This window comes from Oncorhynchus mykiss, chromosome 3, assembly GCF_057628025.1.
Source record: "Oncorhynchus mykiss isolate SJ-2025 chromosome 3, ASM5762802v1, whole genome shotgun sequence".
In the NCBI taxonomy this organism is placed as follows: Eukaryota; Metazoa; Chordata; class Actinopteri; order Salmoniformes; family Salmonidae; genus Oncorhynchus; species Oncorhynchus mykiss.
The window spans coordinates 26,588,181-26,609,551 of NC_143024.1; the positions used below are offsets into that span (position 1 = coordinate 26,588,181).

Here is a 21,371-nt window from a genome sequence, read left to right on the forward strand (position 1 = left end):
TAAGATCCTATATCTGTAGATGACATTTGACATACTTCATCCAGTTTGTTAAATTAAATCTTTATTTCAATACAATATTCAATAGAACAATTTACATTTACAGAAGGAACAGAGTTTAAATCAGTAACAATAACATTCTTACTAAGAATTTCATAATTTCTTCACAGAAAATATATATACATTCACATCTGTGGAAGTCATCTGCATAGAGACTAGACTTCAAACAATATAAAACGAGGAAATGAAAGCATAAAGACCGTCAAATAAGCTTGATAAACTACCTCACATTAAACTACAGCAAATTGAGTCATGATGATCAACAGACAAGACAGAGTTTTTCTAGTGTTGCTGTGTAGCTAATTATCTACCGATAAGGTAGTTGTGGTTCTCAGCAGGTAATAGGCCCTTAACTGACAGTGTAGTGCATCATTTTGTGATGAATATGTAATATGACTTGGTGTTGCTAACCGTAATTCCTTAGTAACTTATGAAGCAGAAATGGTTAATAAGAACATCATTCTGGTTGTTATTGCACATTTGTGATTGAAATCCATGGATCACTTACAAATAAACATCCACTTTCAAAAAATCTGTTACTAATATTTACAATAAAGCCAAACAAAGAAAACTCTGACTTAACTATGAATATCTCATACGTTCTAATTTCTAATCTACACATGTTATAGAAATATCCTTTACATTTCACCTGTTTACTTGTCCCTAAATTCATGTCCCCACCAAAAACAAAACTAAGAAACGTGTCATTACAGGGCGTAACAGTCACTCTGAACTGCAATCTGTGATACAAACAAAGGATAGAGAGACACTTCAAGAGCTGAATATCTGACACCAATGTTTTATTTGTTACAAACATTTTAGGTATCATGGAATTTCAGCTACATGTTGTCTATGTTAAAATCTATTCAGTAACGTTGGTATTATTTGTTCAAGGGAATCATATAAAGGAGAAACTTCATGGCAAAACCAGCCAGAATGTTATTTAACATCTGTTTGAGCAATACATTTTGATACACAGGCTTGTTGTGTATCATACGTTTGTTGCACCTGAAAAGAGTCAAACTGTAAGGAAACCCTGAATACAAAAATTAACCCTTTGATGACATACAACTAATCCCCATGACAGTACAACCTGTACATTGGCTGGCAGAGTGGTGATTTTCTATGACTTTGTCATGCAAGTCCCATAAGTCTTTTCATTTGACACTTTCTCATTTCACAAGACCATAAACATGTTGATAATTCTTTGGTCAAGCTACCACTTCAAGGCTTTCCTCCAGTAATCTAGTTGAATTTACCTATACATCCAATTTCTGCACAAGGTTCCCCTAAAGGATGGGTTTTTTGGACAGGTGAAGTGCAGTAAGTCTGATGGATAATATTTTGGTCATTTCTGATCCCTTAAAGGTCAGTGCTCCCATGTACGCGCCATTTTGTGCACTCCTGGTGAATTGTGATACGTCTGTGAAGATAAGACAGGAAAAGAAGATTATACTTCCACCTGTGAGCATCTGTGTACGTGTGTGTGTGTGTGCGTGTGTGTGTCTGTGTACTGTACTCACCCTCATGGCTGAGGAGATCCAGGGTAGGAAGCGGGACACTCTGGTGTAGACGCCAGGCTTCTTGGCCATGGCACAGCCTGTTCCCCAGCTCACCACCCCCAGCAGGCGGTAGCGGCTGGCCTTGGACAGGGAGTCCTCAGCCACAAACGGGCCCCCGCTGTCCCCCTGAGATAAAAAAAAAGTTAACCACTCACATACAGTACATTATGGGGTGGCAGCGTAGCCTAGTGGTTAGAGTGTTGGGACTAGTAACTGAAAGGTTGCAAGTTCAAATCCCTGAGCTGACAAGGTACAAATCTGTCTTTCTGACAAGGCAGTTAACCCACTGTTCCTAGGCTGTCATTGAAAATAAGAATCTGTTCTTAACTGACTTGCCAAGTTAAATAAAAAATTATAAAATCAGTCTCACTTGGGTGAATGGATTATATAAATATTAGCAATTTCTCATGTAGAATCTGGATAGAGAGCAACGGTACAGACTTGCTCATATCCGACACATTCAGATGTCAATAATTGACATGTTTGTAAGTGGAGGATGGAAGGTGTAATTTTTTGTTCAAGTTTATTCATTGACTGCCAGAGCAGGGAAATTAGATGTCACTATAGCTGGTTACCTGACAGGCATCGGTACCACCCTTCTCAAAGCCAGCACAGAACATGCTGGTGGTGATCTGGTTGTCATAGTAATCAGGGGCGTTACAGACAGCGTCGTTGATGATTGGCACGTTAGCCTCCTGAAGAACGTCAGCAAGAGTCCCTAAGAGAGAAAGAGAGCCAGAGATATAGAGAGAACAAAGAGAGAGGAATAGAAAGAGAGAGAGAGAAAGCGCGAGGGACAGAGAGAAAGCGCGAGAGAGAGCTATTAATCACTCCATACACATTAATGATGGCGTGATCCGACAACCATATCTGACCAAAAGATTGTCGATTCCTGGTCAATAGTGCTTGGCACATCTACACACTATGACACTGTCCCTGTTTACATATTCAAAGGTCATGCAGAAAGAGAGAGAAGGGAGAGAAAGAAAGATATAGGGAGAGGCTGTCTTGTCCAATGACAACAATGATACAGATACTCTGTCTCTCTATGGTTCCAGATGATGTTTTAAACCCAGCTCCTACAGTATCTGGCTCTGGGACCAGATGATGATTTAAGTCCATATCCTACAGTATCTGGCTCTGGGACCAGATGATGCTTTAAGTCCATATCCTACAGTATCTGGCTCTGGGACCAGATGATGCTTTAAGTCCATATCCTACAGTATCTGGCTCTGGGACCAGATGATGCTTTAAGTCCATATCCTACAGTATCTGTCTCTGGGACCAGAAGATGCTTTAAGCCCCTATCCTACAGTATCTGGCTCTGGGACCAGATGATGCTTTAAGTCCATATCCTACAGTATCTGTCTCTGGGACCAGAAGATGCTTTAAGCCCCTATCCTACAGTATCTGGCTCTGGGACCAGATGATGCTTTAAGTCCATATCCTACAGTATCTGTCTCTGGGACCAGAAGATGCTTTAAGCCCATATCCTACAGTATCTGTCTCTGGGACCAGAAGTTGCTTTAAGCCCCTACCCTACAGTATCTGTCTCTGGGACCAGAAGATGCTTTAAGCCCCTATCCTACAGTATCTGTCTCTGGGACCAGAAGATGCTTTAAGCCCCTATCCTACAGTATCTGTCTCTGGGACCAGAAGATGCTTTAAGTCCATATCCTACAGTATCTGTCTCTGGGACCAGAAGATGCTTTAAGCCCCTATCCTACAGTATCTGTCTCTGGGACCAGAATATGCTTTAAGCCCATATCCTACAGTATCTAGTCTCTGGGACCAGAAGATGCTTTAAGCCCCTATCCTACAGTATCTGTATCTGGGACCAGAAGATGCTTTAAGCCCCTATCCTACAGTATCTGTCTCTGGGACCAGAAGATGCTTTAAGCCCCTATCCTACAGTATCTGTCTCTGGGACCAGAAGATGCTTTAAGCCCATATCCTACAGTATCTGACTCTGGGACCAGATCTACATTTAAGGATGTAGAAGCTTACACAGTCACTTACCATAGTAACCTACATTTCCCCAGCCTGTCACTGTCCCCATCTGGCCGTCAATCAGGCGCTGGCCGTAGTGGGGTAAGCACACCGGCTGGATGTAGTCTACAGAAAACAGAAAGTGAAGAGGAGGGAGGGAGGGAGAGATGAGATTGAATTGAATTTAAATGTATACTTGCACAAAAATGGTTAAGATAGTTTACTTGCTGGCTTGTGTGTTGTAATCACTACGGACAATGTTAATCTTGTCGGCTGATGTTGTGTGTTCTTAATTTCCCCACCAGCGTGATATTTTATCATTAGAATAGCTGCAATTCTGAGTCCAACCACTAGATGTCAGACAGGGCCCAATATATCTGTCCTTGATAAACAACAGGAAGTTCACTGCATTGGGGTCCAGAGGACCGAGTTTGGGAAACGCTGTCCTAGAGAGTTTTCGCTCTCACATTATAACAATGTAATGTTTTTCTATGTACTTACAGTGATTCCAGGAAAGGAAATGACAGGGAAATGACAGTGAAACAGAGGGCAAACTATTCTATCCTGTTCTGATATCATTGTCTTTTGTCCAGGCGACTGCAGGCAGGCAGTAAAGAGGGCCTTTGTTTGGTAGTCTGACTGGAAACCTGAACCTTGATGAAGGGAATTACCATAGTGACTCGTTCCTCATCTCTATTTTGCTTTATCACTTCTCTCTCATCCCCTTCTCTCTATCTCTCTCTCTCTCCCTCTTCTACCTCTAAGCACACGGTGGCTTTGTCTGATGTGCCTTGAAAAAGAACAACAAATCATCACAGTATAATAAGAATATAACAAAATGGGCCCGGATGTGTTTACCTGTGAAGTGCAGAGGCTGGGCCAGAGCCAGGACAGCGATGTCTCTGCTGTTGTCGTCTATGTTGGGGTCTACAAAGGGCAGGTAGCTGCTGTGGTACACCACAGTCTTTACCTCAAGAACTCTAACATTCTTATGGGTGAGCTTGTTGTAGATGGAGCCCAGTAACACCCTCCATCGAGACACCTGTCGGTTCCTCCTGAGAGAGGGCAAATAGAATCCATGAGAAGAAGTGTGTGTGTGTGTGTGTGTGTGTGTGTGTGTGTGTGTGTGTGTGTGTGTGTGTGTGTGTGTGTGTGTGTGTGTGTGTGTGTGTGTGTGTGTGTGTGTGAGAGAGAGAGAGTGAAAGAGATCGAAGTAGAAACAGATTCAGGGCTTACTCTGGGAAGCAGTGGGCTGCGCTGACGATCCAGCGGTCTGAGATGATGGAGCCTCCACACTGGTGCACCCCGTCATACTGCAAACTGACCTGCCATGGCCAGCTACCCTGCCTAGCATCTACACCACCCACTATACGGTCCTCTGTCAGACTACGCCTGCCACAGTCTAGACAGACAGACAGAAAGAGAGGGGAGGGAGGGATAGGGAGGAGAAAGAGATATGGATGGGGACGGAGAAGGAGGAGACAGAGAGAGATAGGGAGAGAGAAGTAAAGAGATAAATAAGAGAGGGAGAGGTACAGGAGAGAAAGAGAGATAGGGAGGAGTAAAGAGAGAGGTAACAGGGGGGATGCAGGAGAGAGAGAGGGAGTTAAGCTATCCTCTACAACTCTCAGGTTGCTTCTCATCACTTTGTGTAAAAAGAGTATCACAGGACCAAACCAAACCTCTCAGCTGAACCTACCTTGACAAAGCAGACTTAAAACCTGGCCAGTTTCACAGTCACTGAAAAACAACAACAACAGTTAGACACAGCAGCCTGGAACCCTACATTCCTGCCCTTCTCTACTTTTCAGCCGGCTGCTGCTTTAATAAACACTGCCTTAAGGTAATCGTCTAGGAGATTTAAGAGTGTTAAAATAATGTCTTACCATGGATATAGAGACTCTTTGATCTTCTTGCCATAGGTCAGCTCCTTCTCATTGACACAGAAGAACTCCTCACGGTCGTTACTGCCTTCAGGAATACTGGACACGGAGTAATTCACCACGCTGGAGGGGACATAAGGCATGCATCTCTTTATTGCAGAGACTTCTATCACTGACAGATCAGTTGAAAGATCCCTGGCCTAAACCCAATGAAGTTACTTAGAGGCGCGGTATGTATAACTTTTTGTACGACCCAACCAAATTGAAAGAAAGTCTGAGAAGCGGTAGATCCATTTTGTATCCTATTTTTATGCTTCCTGTCCTTAAGTTTAGATTTCGCCTCTTTTTATTTTCAGCTTTGTACACCAGCTGAAAATACAATCTTTTTTGATTTTGAAAATACATTTCACAGCTGTTTAGATTCTCTAAACTATACATTGCTTGCTTTGTGGCCATAAACTGAAATTAGGCAAACCATTAGAATTTTAGCAACCAGGCAAGGGTGGAGCACTTTCTGTGCAGCCTTCTTGCATGGCATAGGGGTATCAGCCCCCCACACCTCTCTGATTCAGATGGGTTGGGTTAAATGAGGAAGACACATTTCAGTTGTACAACTGACTAGGTATCCCCCTTTCCCTTTCCTTTTATCATGCTGTAGATAGTGACTCCCACTTTTGTATTTAATCTAAAGCCTTTCATATCACAATCCATCAATCTCCTCACCTGACAAAGCCCATCTCCTCACAGCTGATGTTGGCCAGGAGCTGGTTAGCCTCTGAGGAACAGAGGTGTCTCCACCGTCGCTCGGCCGAGTCAAACACCCGAAGACGTAGGTCCGAGCTTGGATTGGAGTTTACCTGGACTGGGTTGGAGCAATGAAATACTGGATCAAACAAACCGTTCTATCGATTCAGATACGATATGAGGTTGGCTTTGGTGGAGTGGTTTCCCTCTCACTTACCATCATATAATCCTGTGTCTTCTTCTCTGATACAAAATGTTACTAGGATTTGAAAAACAAACAAACAAAAGTCAACAACATGTAATATAAAACTGTAAAGTGCATACACACCCTGTTGATGAAACAGCAAACCTCACAGAGCCTGCAAACAAATCCACTGACTGCAATCAAACAATGTTGGTAATATCTGTACCAAAGATGGGAGGATGAATTAAGATAGTTCACTCAGGCCGTATACCATTGAAAAAATTGGTCAGTTACTGTCTACTTAAGGGGGTGGCTCTCCCATAGACACCAATGTGATAGCAACGGGTTCTGGTGCACTTAGTTCATTGACTTCCATTCAAACAGAAACAAATGAGAGAGTGGGATGTTTCGCTTCCTCTTCTGTCTGTACTATGGAAAAACTAAAACTACATTGCCCATAAAGCACTGCTCATTGCCAAAAGGTACACATCACTACTATGTGAGAGCAGAAGCAGAGATATCTCACCTACAGCCCAGACAGCAGCTCCAATCCCCCCCAGTAGCACCACGGTTAGACACACGCCTGCCACGCGACATGGGGTCAGGAAGGTCACCCCCGCGTTTCCTGTAAAAGACAACACACACAACAAAAACAACACACACCACAAAAACATAACATTACGTTCAACATCACACTGAAGGTAGTCTGGCCCAGGAGTGTGAAGGTGAACGACAAGGCACTGGAATGACAAGCCACCCTTGCTGTCTCTGCAGGGCTCCCCTCTCTTCACTGGGATTCTCTGACCCTATTAAGGTTGCTGAGTCATTGGCTTGCTTGCGCTTTCCCATTCCGTCCCTAGGAGGGGTGCATTGGTGACAACTGCTGATGTAAAAAGGGCTTTATAAATAAATGTGATTGATTGATTGACATTTACTCCTGATGTGCTGACTCTTGCACCCTCTATAACCACTGTGATTATTATTTGACCCTGCTGGTCATTTATGAACATTTGAACATCTTGAAGAAGTGAAAGTGTTTTAATCAGATAGGTAAAAAGGAAGAGAGAGTGTCTTAATAACACACTGGCAAATTGGCACATTGAAAAAGTACAAATGAATAGGATCAATAGTCCAAAGTCTGCTCCATTTCCATAGAGCTAAAACAAACTGCAAGCTTGATTTCAGTGCCATCTCAAGCCCCAACAAATTGTCACTGTGTCCCTAGCTAGAACACAAGGTTGGGCAGAATGAGAGGTCATTTCATGACATTAAATTGCTGATGATGATGAAAGATCCATGAACTGACCAGTCACTAACTGTTACAAGTTTGGTTGAACCAAAACAAAGCCACACTTGATCAAGCACCGTTTACAACCTAAGTCGTGTGAGACACACTTATGTGCACACACACACACACACACACACACACACACACACACACAGGTGGCATGCGTAAACCTTCTGTGTTTGCAGACAGGAATCTGAGGTGCAGAGAGTGGAGTTCTGGAGTGATCATTAACCTTGCAGGCTGGCCAGCCAGCACCAGCCTGTGTGGAGACATGCCACACACCAGACCAAACCAGCAGAGCAGACCAGCAGAGACACTGACTGCAAGGCATGATAAGTTCCTGACTCAGCGCAAACAAACCAACTGTCTGTGTGTGGATCCAACTCAGGTCTAACACACGTCTATAAGAATGCTCTGTAGGTAATACACAGGTCTACAAGTCTGTTCTTACTGTGTAAGTATACACAAGTCTTTATGTATGCTATAGGGCCAAGACGTTTTACTGATCTGGTCGTGTGACCCTAGCTATGTGGGCAACAAACCAGTCTGATGGACACTTAAGAACAATCTCCTAAATACACACATCAATACATGCCCGATAGTGAAGACATCATTCAACCATTCGACACCAACAACACAAACAGTTGCACCATATTTCAAATGTTTACATTTTATTAATTTAGCAGACGCTCTTATCCAGAGCGACTTACAGGAGCAATTAGGGTTAAATGCCTTGCTCAATGGCACAGACAGATGTTTTACTTAGTCGACTCAGGGATTCGAACTAGCGACCTTTTGGTTACCAAAGCTCTTAACCGCTAGGCTACCTGCCACCCACTACCTGGATCACCAAAGCTGCTTGTACAGATACAGCCTGCTGGATGAGCATGTCTCTTATCAATAACATAACACTCTTTCCCGTTGTATCTTATACAAGGAAAACGAGCATCAACCTGATACTCTGCCAATTAAAAGAGAGGAAAATCAACATCGCAAACAAAGGAGGGAGACTGGAATTCAGTGAGAAAACACTGGGGGTTCTGTAAGGCCATGGGGTCTGCCGTCTATACTCAATACCTCAGGATATGGTCACAGTTTACAGGCAGCTGATGACTCTTCAGAGTGATGGGGAAATCCTCCACTTTTTCCCCCTTACTCACCACTGTCAATCAGTGTGGACCATGCATCAACAATAAGATACATGGGTTTTTACTGAGAGAGCGTTAAAATAAAAACATTAAGTACAGTTGCTCTTAAGATTAAACATTTTATTTGGCTTTTGTATACAGTACGGTTTTCTTTTTTTTTTAACCTTTATTTAATTAGGCAAGTCAGTTAACAACAAACTCGTATTTACAATGACGGTTTACTAGAAGGCAAAAGGACACCTGCAGCGTGGGGACTGGGATTAAAAATATATATAAACCCAGCAAAAAAAGAAACGTCTCTTTATCAGGACCCTGTCTTTCAAAGATAATTCATAGAAACCCGAACAACTTCACAGATCTTCAATGTAAATGGTTTAAACAATGTTTCCCATGCTTGTAAAATGAACCATAAACAATTAATGAACATGCACCTGTGGAACACTAACAGACACTGTCATGTTCTGACCTTACCTCTTTTGTTATGTCTTTGTTTTAGTATGGTCAGGGCGTGAGTTGGGTGGGTTGTCTATGTTAGTTTTTCTATGATTTGCTATTTCTGTGTTTGGCCTGGTATGGTTCTCAATCAAGGACAGCTGTCAATCGTTGTCCCTGATTGAGAACCATATTTAGGTAGCCTGTTTTCTATTGTGTTTCGTGGGTGATTATTTTCTGTTTTCTGTTGTGTGTCTGCACCAGCCAGAACTGTTTTCAATTGTTTCTCTTTGTTGTTTTTGTTATTTCCGTGTTCATTCTAATAAATATGGACACATACCACGCTGCACCTTGGTCCTCACCTTCTGCCACCAACAACGGCAGTAGGCAATTAAGGTCACAGTTATAAAAACTTAGGACACTAAAGAGGCCTTTCTACTGACTCTGAAAAACACCAAAAGAAAGATGCCCAGGGTCCCTGCTCGAGTGAACGTGCCTTAGGCATGCTGCAAGGAGGCATGAGGACTGCAGATGTGGCCAGGGCAATAAATTGCAATGTCTGTACTGTGAGACACCTAAGACAGCGCTACAGGGAGACAGAACGGACAGCTGATTGTCCTCACAGTGGCAGACCAAGTGTAACAACACCTGCACAGGATCGGTACATCCGAACATCGCACCTGCGGGACAGGTACAGGATGGCAACAACAACTGACCGAGTTACACCAGGAACGCACAATCCCTCTATCAGTGCTCAGACTGTCCGCAATAGGCTGAGAAAGGCTGGACTGAGGGCTTGCAGGCCTGTTGTAAAGGCAGGTCCTCACCAGACATCACCGGTGAGGACAACGTCGCCTATGGGCACAAACCCACCGTCACTGGCCCAGACAGGACTGGAAAAAAGTGCTCTCCACTGACGGGTCGCGGTTTTGTCTTACCAGGGGTGATGGTCGGATTCGCGTTTATTGTCAAAGGAATGGGCGTTACACTAATGCCTGTACTCGGGAGCGGGATTGATTTGGAGGTGGTGGGTCCGTCATGGTCTGGGGCGGTGTGTCACAGCATCATCGTGCTGAGCTTGTTGTCAATGCAGGCAATCTTAACACTGTGTGTTACAGGGAAGACATCCTCCTCCCTCATGTGGTACCCTTCCTGCAGGCTCATTCTGACATGATCCTCCAGCATGACAATGCCACCAGCCATACTGCTCGTTCTGTGCGTGATTTCAAGCAAGACAGAAATGTCAGTGTTCTGCCATGGCCAGCGAAGAGCCTGGATCTCAATCCCATAGAGCACGTCTAGGACTTGTTGGATTGGAGGGTGAGGGCTAGGGCCATTCCCCACATAAATGTCCGGGAACTTGCAGGTGCCTTGGTGGAAGAGTGGAGGAACATCTCACAGCAAGAACTGGAAAATCTGGTGCAGTCCATGAGGAGGATATGCACTGCAGTACTTAAAACCTCTCTGGGATATGTGGGACGTCCCACATCGTCAACAGCCAGTGAAAGTGCAGGGCGCAAATTCAAAACAACAAAAATCTCATAATTAAAATTCCTCAAGCATACAAGTATTTTACACTAATTTAAAGATATAATTCTCCTTAATCCAGCCACAGTGTCTGATTTCAAAAATGCTTTACAGCGAAAGCAACACAAATGATTATGTTAGGTCACCACCAACTCACAGAAAAACACAGCCATTTTCAAAATTAATCACTTACCTTTGATGATCTTCATCAGATGACACTCATAGGACTTCATGTTACACAATACATGTATGTTTTTTTTTCGATAAACTGCATATTTCTATAAAAAAAAATCTCATTTTACATTGGCGCGTTACGTTCAGTAGTTCTAAAACCTGCGGTGATTGTGCAGAGAGCCACATCTATTTACAGAAATACTCATTATAAATGTTGATGAAAATACAACAATACAAATACATGAAATTAGAGATGTACTTCTCCTTAAAACCAGTTATGCATTAGGGGGCGCTATAAATTTTTTGGGATGAAAAACGTTCCCGTTTAAAAAAATATATTTTGTCATGAAAAGATGCTCGACTATACATATAATATATATAATAATAATAATAATAATATATATATATATAATATATATAATATATAAAGAAGACACTCTGACGTTTCCAAAACGGCAAAGATATTGTCTGTGAGTGCCACAGAACTGATGTTACAGGCGAAACCCAGATAAAAATCCAACCAGGAAGTGCCGCATTTTTTGAAACTGCCTCATGCCAATGACTCCTTATATGGCTGTGAATGAGCTACAAATGAGCTTACGTTTTCCACGTATTCCCCAGGGTGTCTACAGCATTGTGACGTCTTTTTACGCATTTCCATTGAAGAATAGACGTAAGGGAGCATATTTAGCAAGTGGTCACATGGTGTCTCCCGCAGAAAATCTTGCGTAAAATACTGAGGTAGCCATTTTTCCAATCGCTTCTTATGAGAAACCAATTGCCTCAACGGATATATTATCGAATATATATGTCAAAAACACCTTGAGGATGGATCCTAAACAAGGTTGCCGTGTTTATGTCGATATTATGGAGCTAATTTTGAAAAAAGTTTGGTGTTGTAATGGTAGCATTTTCCGGTCGATTTCTCAGCCAAGCATGATGAACAAATGGGAGCTATTTCGCCTACAAAAGTAATATTTTTGGAAAAAAGGAACATTTTGCTATCTAACTGGGAGTCTCCTGAGTGAAAGCATCCGAAGTTCTTCAAAGGTAAATGATTTAATTTGGTTGATTTTCTTATTTTTGTGAAAATGTTGCCTGCTGCCAGCAGAGCCTAGCATAGCATTATGCCATGATAAACTTACACAAATGCTTGTCTAGCGTAGGCTGTAACGCATATTTTGAAAATCTGAGATGACAGTGTTGTTAACAAAAGGCTAAGCTTGTGTTTGAATATATTTATTTAATTTCATTTGTGATTTTCATGAATAGGAAAAGTTACTAGGGGTATTTATGTCCGCTGCGTTATGCTAATTCATTTGAGGCTATGATTACGATCCCGGATCCGGGATTGCTCGTCGCAAGCAACCGCTGTGTCAGATTTCAAAAAAACTTTACGGAAAAAGCAAACCATGCAATAATCTGAGTACAGCGTTCAGACAACAAAGCAGCCAAAAAGATATCCGCCATATTGGGTGGTCGACATTAGTCAGAAATAGCATTATAAATATTAACTTACCTTTGATGATCTTCATCAGAATGCACTCCCAGAAATCGCAGTTCCACAATAACTGTTTGTTTTGTTCGATAATGTCCATAATTTATGTCCAAATTAGAGGTTGACCGATTAATCGGAATGGCTGATTAATTAGGGCCGATTTCAAGTCTTCATAATAATCGGAAATCAGTATTTTTGGAAGCCGGTTTGCCGATTAAAAAAAGTATATATATATATATATATATAGCTTTATTTAACTAGGCAAGTCAGTTAAAACCTCTTAGAACTACCCATCCCGGATCCGGGAGAATTGTCATAAACTACACTAATTAGCATAGCGCAACGGCCAAAAAATATTACTAGAAAATATTCATATTCATGAAATCACAAGTGAAATATAGTGAAACACATCTTAGCCTTTTGTTAATCACCCTGTCATCTCTGATTTTGAAATTATGCTTTACAGCCAAAGCAAGACAAGTGTTTGTCTAAGTTTATCGATAGCCTAGCATAGCATTATGTCCAGCTAGCAGCAGGAAGCTTGGTCACGAAAATCAGAAAAGCAATCAAATTAAATCGTTTACCTTTGATGAGCTTCGGATGTTTTCACTCACGAGACTCCCAGTTAGACAGGAAATGTTCCTTTTGTTCCATAAAGATTATTTTTATAGCCGAAATACCTCAATTTCTTGTCTACGTTTTGTTGAGAAATCCACCGGAAATTGCGGTCAAATTAGATCCATAATATCGACAGAAACATGGCAAACGTTTTTTATAATCAATCCTCAAGGTGTTTTTCAAATATCTATTAAATAATATATCAACCGGGACAATTGGCTTTTCAGTAGGAGCGAGAGGAACAATGGCCGCCTTTGTCTATTACGCACAAATCACTCTGAGAGCCACCACCTGACCACTGACGCAATGTTGTCGTTCACGCTCATTTTTCAAAATAAAAGCCTGAAACTATGTCTAGTGGCTGTAGACACCTTAGGGAAGCCATAGAAAAAAGGAATCTGGTTGATATCCCTTTCAATGGGCAATAGGGATGCATAGAAAGACAGGGGCTTCAAAATAAGGGTCATTTCCTGATTGGATTTTTCTCAGGCTTTCGCCTGCAATATCAGTTCTGTTATACTCACAGACAATATTTTTACAGTTTTGGAAACTTTAGAGTGTTTTCTATCCTAAGCTGTCAATTATATGCATATTCTAGCATCTTGTCCTGAGAAATAGCCCGTTTACTTTGGGAACGTTATTTTTTCAAAAATGAAAATAGTGCCCCATAGTTTCAAGAGGTAAGAACAACATTCTTATTTTCAATGACGGCCTAGGAACGGTGGCTTAATTCTTGAATCTACTTGAGACGCACATGTCCCAAGTAGGCACCTGGAAATGCAAATGCGCTACGCTAAATGCTAAATGTACTCGTTAAAACTCAAACCTTGATCAAAATTCACAAGCAGGGTATTAAATTAAAGCTACACTCGTTGTGAACCTAGCCAGCAAGTCAGATTTTTAAAATGCTTTTCGGCGAAAGCATCAGAAGCTATTATCTGATAGCATGCACCCCCCAAAATGCCAGCTCGACACGTAAACAACAGATTTTGCGATAGACGGCGCTACCCAAAACGCAGAAATAAAATATAAAACATTCATTACCTTAGACGAGCTTCTTTCTTGGCACTCCTATATGCCCCATAAACATCACTATTGGGTCTTTTTTTCGTTTAAATCGGTCCATATATACCCAAAATAGCTTTGTATAGAAGTAGTGTCATTCAGAAAAATTCATAGTTTTTAAACGCTGCGTAATTTTTTAAAATTAAAAAAGTCGACGATAAACTTTCACAAAACACTTCGAAATCCTTTTGTAATCCAACTTTAGGTATTAGTAAACGTTTATAATCTATCAAAACGATTACAGGGCGATGTCTCTTCAATAGGTCCTCACTTCAAAAACAATGCAATCTGATCTCTCCCTGAACTGCATCCGGGTGAAGACTGGAGAACTTGGGGTCAGACAGATGGATTTTCCAACAATTAATTCGATTGAAAATTAGTACAATGGCGCCATCGTGCGGAATTTGTAGACGGTGCAGGCAAATTCCCATTAAATTCTGTTCTCCTTTAACAATTGGTGGAAGTGACTTATGGAAATTATTTTTTGCTTTCAGAGAGCAGTTTTTCTTGCGTTTTTCAATGAAACACACGCTCTGTTATAGTCACAGCCGTGATTTAACCAGTTTTATAAACTTCAGAGTGTTTTCTATCCACACATACTAATCATATGCATATACTATATTCCTGGCATGAGTAGCAGGACGCTGAAAAGTTGCGCGATTTTTAACAGAATTTTCAAAAAAGGGGGGGGTAGATGTAACAGGTTTAACTGCCTCGTTCAGGGGCAGAACGACAGATTTTCACCTTGTCAGCTCGGGGGATTCAATCTTGCAACCTTACAGTTAACTAGTCCAACGCAATAACGACCTGCCTCTCTCTCGTTGCACTCCACAAGGAGACTGCCTGTTACGCAAATGCAGTAAGCCAAGGTAAGTTGCTGGCTAGCATTAAACTTATCCTATAAAAAAACATCAATCATAATCACTAGTTAACTACACATGGCTGATGATATTACTAGATATTATCTAGCGTGTCCTGCGTTGCATATAATCTGACTGAGCATGCAAGCATACAAGTATCTAAGTATCTGACTGAGCGGTGGTAGGCAGAAGCAGGTGCGTAAACATTCATTCAAACAGCACTTTCGTGCGTTTTGCCAGCAGCTCTTCATTGTGCGTCAAGCATTGCGCTGTTTATAAATTCAAGCCTATCAACTCCCGAGATGAGGCTGATGTAACCGAAGTGAAATGGCTAGCTAGTTAGCGCTTGCTAATAGCGTTTCAAACGTCACTCACTCTGAGCCTTCTAGTAGTTGTTCCCCTTGCTCTGCATGGGTAACACTGCTAGGATGGTGGCTGTTGTCGTTGTGTTGCTGGTTCGACCCCAGGGAGGAGCGAGGAGAGGGACGGAAGCTGTACTGTTACACTGGCAATACTAAAGTGCCTATAAGAACATCCAATAGTCAAAGGTTAATTAAATACAAATGGTATAGAGGGAAATAGTCCTATAATTCCTGAGGCTGGTGTAACTAGCACGTGCTGTTATCGTTGTGTTGCTGGTTCGAGCCCAGGGAGGAGCGAGGAAAGGGATGGAAGCTATACTGTTATACCTCTTTACCTGGGAATATTGAAGACTCATGTTAAAAGGAACCACCAGCTTTCATATGTTCTCATGTTCTGAGCAAGGAACTGAAACGTTAGCTTTCTTACATAGCACATATTGCACTTTTACTTTCTTCTCCAACACTTTGTTTTTGCATTATTTAAACCAAATTGAACATGTTTCATTATTTACTTGAGGCTAAATTGATTTTATTGATGTATTATATTAAGTTAAAATAAGTGTTCATTCAGTATTGTTGTAATTGTAATTATTGCAAATACATTTTTTTTTTTTAAATCGGCCGATTAATCGGTATTGGCTTTTTTGGTCCTCCAATAATCGATATCGGTATCGGCGTTGAAAAATCATAATCGATCGACCTCTAGTCCAAATAGCTTCTTTTGTTAGGGCGTTTGGTAAACAAATCCAAAAGCGCGTTCAGGTCCTGCCGAACGTCGGATGAAAAGTTCAAAAAGTTCCATTACAGCCAGTAGAAACTTGTCAAACTAAGTATAGAATCAATCTTTAGGATGTTTTTATCATAAATCTTCAATAATGTTCCAACCGGAGAATTTCTGTGTCTGTAGAAAAGCAATGGAACGAGAGCTAACTCTCTCGTAACTGCGCCTCAGAGCCTGTGGCAATCTGCCAGACACCTGGCTTATTCCTCTCTCATTCGGCCCCACTTCACAGTAGAATCCTCAAACAAAGTTCTAAAGACTCTTGCCATCTATTGGAAGCCTTAGGAAGTGCAACATAACCAATATCCCACTGTATCTACAATAGGGGCTGAGTTTAAAAAAACTACAAGCCTCAGATTTCCCACTTCTTGGTTGGATTTATCTCAGGTCTTCGCCTGCCATATGAGTTCTGTTATACTCACAGACATCATTCAAACAGTTTTAGAAACTTCAGAGTGTTTTCTATCCAATACTACTAATAACATGCATATATTAGCATCTGGGACAGAGTAGCAGGCAGTTTACTTTGGGCACCTTATTCATCCAAGCTACCCAATACTGCCCCCCTGTCACCAAGAAGTTAATGCAGATAGTGGCCACACGAGATACTGACTGTTACTTTTGATGTTGATCCCCCCCCCCCCCTTTGTTCAGGGACACATTGTTCCATTTCTGTTAGTCACATGTCTGTTGAACTTGTTCAGTTTATGTCTCAGTTGTTGAATCTTGCTAGGTTCATACAAATATTTACACATGTTAAGTTCGCTGAAAATAAACGACAACACAGCATGGTAGCAACACATGACAACAACATGGTAGCAACACAACATGGTAGCAGCATAAAACATGGTACAAACATTATTGGGCACAGACAACAGCACAAATGGCAAGAAGGTAGAGACAACAATACATCACACAAAGCAGCCACAACTGTCAGTAAGAGTGTCCATGATTGAGTCTTTGAAGGAAGAGATTAAGATAAAACTGTCCAGTTTGAGTGTTTGTTGCAGCTCGTTCCAGTCATTAGCTGCCGCAAACTGAAAAGACAAGCAACCCAGGAATGTGTGTGCTTTGGGGACCTTTAACAGAATGTGACTGGCTGCAGTAGATATCTCAGAAAGGGGGGAGTGAGGCCTATAAATCAGCATCAACCAGTGGGTCTTGCGACGGGTACACAGAGATGACCAGTTTACAGAGGATGATAGAGTGCAGTGATGTGTCCTATAAGAAGCATTGGTGGCAAATCTGATGGCCGAGTGGTAAAGAACATCTAAAAGCTCTAGAGCACCCTTACCTGCCGATCTATAAATGATGTCTCCGTAATCTAGCATGGGTAGGATGGTCATTGGAATCAGGGTTAGTTTGGCAGCTAGGGTGAATGAGGAGCGATTACGATAGAGGAAACCAACTCTAGATTTAACTTTAGCCTGCAGCTTTGATATGTGCTGAGGGAAGGACAGTGTACCGTCTAGCCATACTCCCAAGTACTTGTATGAGGTGACTACCTCAAGCTCTAAACCCTCAGAGGTAGTAATCACACCTGTGGGGAGATTGGCATTCTTCTTACCAAACCACATGACCTTTGTTTTGGAGGTGTTAAGAACAAGGTAAGGGTAGTTGGAAGGCTTGTTGAAAACTAAGAAAACTTTGTTGTAGAGTATTTAACAGAAAATCCAGGGAGGAGCCAGCTGGGTATAAGATTGTATCATCTGCATATACTGTAAATGGATGAGAGAGCTTCCTACTGCCTGAACTATGTTGTTGATGTAAACTGAGAAGGGTGTGGGGCCTAGGATCGAGCCTTGGGATACTCCCTTGGTGAAAGGCAGTGACTGAGAAAGCAGATTTTCTGACTTTATACACTGCACTCTTTGAGAGAGGTAGTTAGCAGATCAGGCCAAAGATTCCTCAGAGACACCAATAAAACACACAGTTGATCTGCATAACATACAGTGAAGCTCTATTAGTGTGATGACTGTACATTATATAATAAAATTGACTCTTTTGGTGCAGTCACCTATGGCAACCGCAGAGAACCCTGACTCAGCACATGTTATAGGCTGCTGATTCAAGGGCTTTTCCAGATATCAGTCTGGAGCCATGATACACTGGCTCATGGGTGTGCTGGCTTTTGTTCCAACCCAGCACTAACGCGCATGAAGACCATGATTAGTTGATTGTTTGAAACAGGTATGGTCTAGAGAGCAGAACCATTCATACCCAGTCGCATTGCAGAACCCTGCACTACATATTTAAATTAGAACATTCCTTCTCTGTACAAAAGCGATTCTCAACCTTGTTGATTTTGAGGAGACATTCTACTGATAACAAACACTTTCCATGACTACAAAACCCATCCCAAACCCATCCACCTATGTCCTGTGAGGCCGTATCAATAGATAAATGTGTTATTGTTCCTGCGCATGACTCTCAGTAATGACAGGGGTGAGGAAGGGACCACAGATCCTATTGACATAACTTTATCTCAGGCCAGTCTCCCTTCCAGTATTCCAGCTGCTGGTTCCAATAAAGCCCCACATTTCCTAAACCCACTCCAGTAGATTCTGGAGTCACAGGCCTGGAGCTGGAGAACAAGCCCTGCTATTGTTTTAGCCTCTACCTGAGTACAATCTGTGTGTGGGAAATACACATATCCTTTGCTGAAGGGAGATACATAAGGTGAAAGGCCTAGTTCATTCCCTTGTGTCTCTCTCAGGAAGATGGTGTTCTGCCTCATTTCACAATAGAAAGACAATTTCATAAAGTTACATATGTTTCTGAACTGTGACTAAAATGTCTCACACATCAATCAATGAGTCATGGAGTGCCACAAATCAGCAACTAAACCACAGATAGAGACCACAGTGTTGTACACCTGAGCCCACACCTCAACCCAGACCAAAACAAACCCAGACAACACAACAATCACCAGTCATGCTGTAACTGTTTCAGCTACACTGTACAGGATCAACTCAGAAGGAAACTGAGATGTTGTTCATTGGATGGTGACTCGGGTTTGACAATGGCTTTACATTGAAACATAGAATCTGTCAAGAGAGTCCTGGTGAGCATTCTCTGACAGATTCTATGTTTCAATGTAAAGCAATGCTAGAACCCACTGGATTTAATAAACATTGTTAAATGATTGATAATGGTGAAGGATAATGTTCTCCATTCAGAAATAACTCTAGACTCAACAATTAGATAATAAAAGAGGTTCCTTGTGTTATAGATAATAATAAATGTAGAATCAAAGGTGCATGGATAAAGTATCACTCCACTCTTAGAAAAATGGGTTTCTAAAGGGTTCTTTGGCTGTCCCCATTGGAAAACCCCTTCAGGTTCCAGGTAGAACACTTTTGGGTTCCATGTAGAACCCTCTGGGGAAAGGTTACTACATAGAACCCATAGGGTTCTACCTGGAACCAAAAAGTGATCTTCAAAGGGTTCCCCTATGGGCACAGCAAAATAATCCTTTTAAGTTCTAGATAGCACATTTTTTCTAAGAGTGTGTGTCCTTTTATAAAAGCAAAATTATTTGAAAGATCTTCGGCAAAAACAGACTGTATGAAAAAATATATATTTAAAAGGTTCCTAATCTAGATCACAAACTCGACAACACAAAAGGTAGCTTACCCCATCAAACAGCAAGCAGTGGCCAGTTCTATTAATCTTTAACGCTGATGTCTGATGTCAAATATAGAGGGAAAATATGTGGCAAGCACAATGTCTGGATGTGTGTGGAACACTCACCGTTCTTTTTCTCAGTCATTTTTTCTTGCTCAAAAGTTGAAAATGAAAAGAGTTAGCTGAAGTTCAGAGTGGCCCTGCTTCACAGCTCCTGTGATGGTCAATTTGCCACCCAGTCTTATTCACAGCCTATATAAATAGATAGCACGGAACATGAACGTTAATAAACTTTTTGACTGGAGAGAGGTGGGTTAAACAAGTTAAATAAACCAAAGGGCAAAGTGAGTTGTTTTTAGCAGATTTGACTAATAGTCCAGGCTGAAGGGGAAATTGACATTTTTCTATGGAATAAATGTGTAATAAACATGTCTCTACTGATGAGTGGTAGCTATATTGTAATTTACCACAGAATTAGGATATGCTGTTTCTCAGTATGCATACTAGCTAGCTACCAATAGGCCTACCATCCAGCATAGAATGATTAGGCCTACATACCTTTCATATCGAGAAACTCATAACAATCACCATTAGACGTGAACACTGGACAGAATGTAACTGTTACTTTTCCATATGTATTTTCATGATCAAAAACAACTCACATACTTTAAAATGACAGAGTAACGTTAGTAGGTTACTCAAAATCCATACCACTCTCAGAGTACTAACCTCTCTTTTGCAACAGGTGTATGACTTCTTGTCAAGTCAAGCGTGAAAAAATGAAGTTACAATCTCGGCGATTACTCTCGAGGCTCGCTGTTCCCTCCGGGGTAGAAGTATGAATAGGCTGTAAACTCCACCATGGATATTCCCAATACTTCGACAAGTGGTTGTATGCCTACAAAAGAGTACGAAAAGAAAACGTTCCTCACTTTCTCCCCTTCTATGAAAGAAAACAGTTCTCCGTTCAAAACTGAGAATAAAATATCATTTCCGATAGATAAAACGTGTAGCTACCAATGTATTTACACAGTTGTTTTTCCGGTAAAAACAAGACAGCTCAGCAGTTCGACTTGTTCTGCGCTCATTGCCTTTTAGAAACGGTCAAGGTAGCACACAGGTGACGTCATGAGATATCGGTCAAATGGCACCTGCAGAGCAGAGCACAGAGTTAAAGCCCTTTTGTTTTTAATGACCATGGTGAGTCAAGTGTAACCGTTAACAACCCCTTCAATTGATTTACCGTTTCCTAGTTTCACATGTATGTGTTAAGTTTAGCTAATGTTTGAGGCGATAGACCAAAGTGCATTGAAGTTGAGGCATGGGTAGGCCAGTCCGAGGCTTACACCATGCCACAGGAGCTTAATGGACAGTGCAGGACAGTAAAACATTAATGTCTAAACAATAGGGTGTAAACATGGGGCTGGGATAAGACTGGAACTAGACAGGTCTGTAGGCATAGATCTGCCTATAATGGATGCTCATTGTGAACAAGGTCTAAATAGACAGGACCAAAAACAAGCTCTGGCTTGTTTAGAGACAGTGACATTATAAGCCAGCAACAGTGCCTTG

At 41.6% G+C, this 21,371-nt stretch overlaps 1 protein-coding gene across 2 annotated transcripts; it reads right to left on the bottom strand.

Annotated features, from left to right (window-relative positions):
- Nucleotides 1–44: 44 nt before the first annotated feature.
- Nucleotides 45–21,170, bottom strand: LOC110519917 (serine protease hepsin). 2 transcript variants are annotated; one of them, XM_036970186.2, is made up of 14 exons: nucleotides 20,817–21,032; nucleotides 20,529–20,697; nucleotides 19,926–20,051; nucleotides 6,946–7,044; nucleotides 6,453–6,494; nucleotides 6,215–6,353; nucleotides 5,495–5,614; nucleotides 5,308–5,348; nucleotides 4,845–5,010; nucleotides 4,467–4,663; nucleotides 3,639–3,734; nucleotides 2,195–2,337; nucleotides 1,581–1,745; nucleotides 45–1,480 (listed from the first exon to the last, which is right to left on the bottom strand). In XM_036970186.2, the coding sequence occupies exons 3-14, from the start codon at nucleotides 19,942–19,944 to the stop codon at nucleotides 1,427–1,429; spliced, it is 1,281 nt and encodes a 426-aa protein (XP_036826081.1). In that variant the 5' UTR covers nucleotides 19,945–20,051; nucleotides 20,529–20,697; nucleotides 20,817–21,032; the 3' UTR covers nucleotides 45–1,426. The 2 variants fall into 2 exon arrangements, with proteins under 2 accessions (XP_036826081.1, XP_036826078.1); XM_036970183.2 differs by having other exon boundaries at nucleotides 20,529–21,170.
- Between the last annotated feature and the right edge of the window lie 201 nt (nucleotides 21,171–21,371).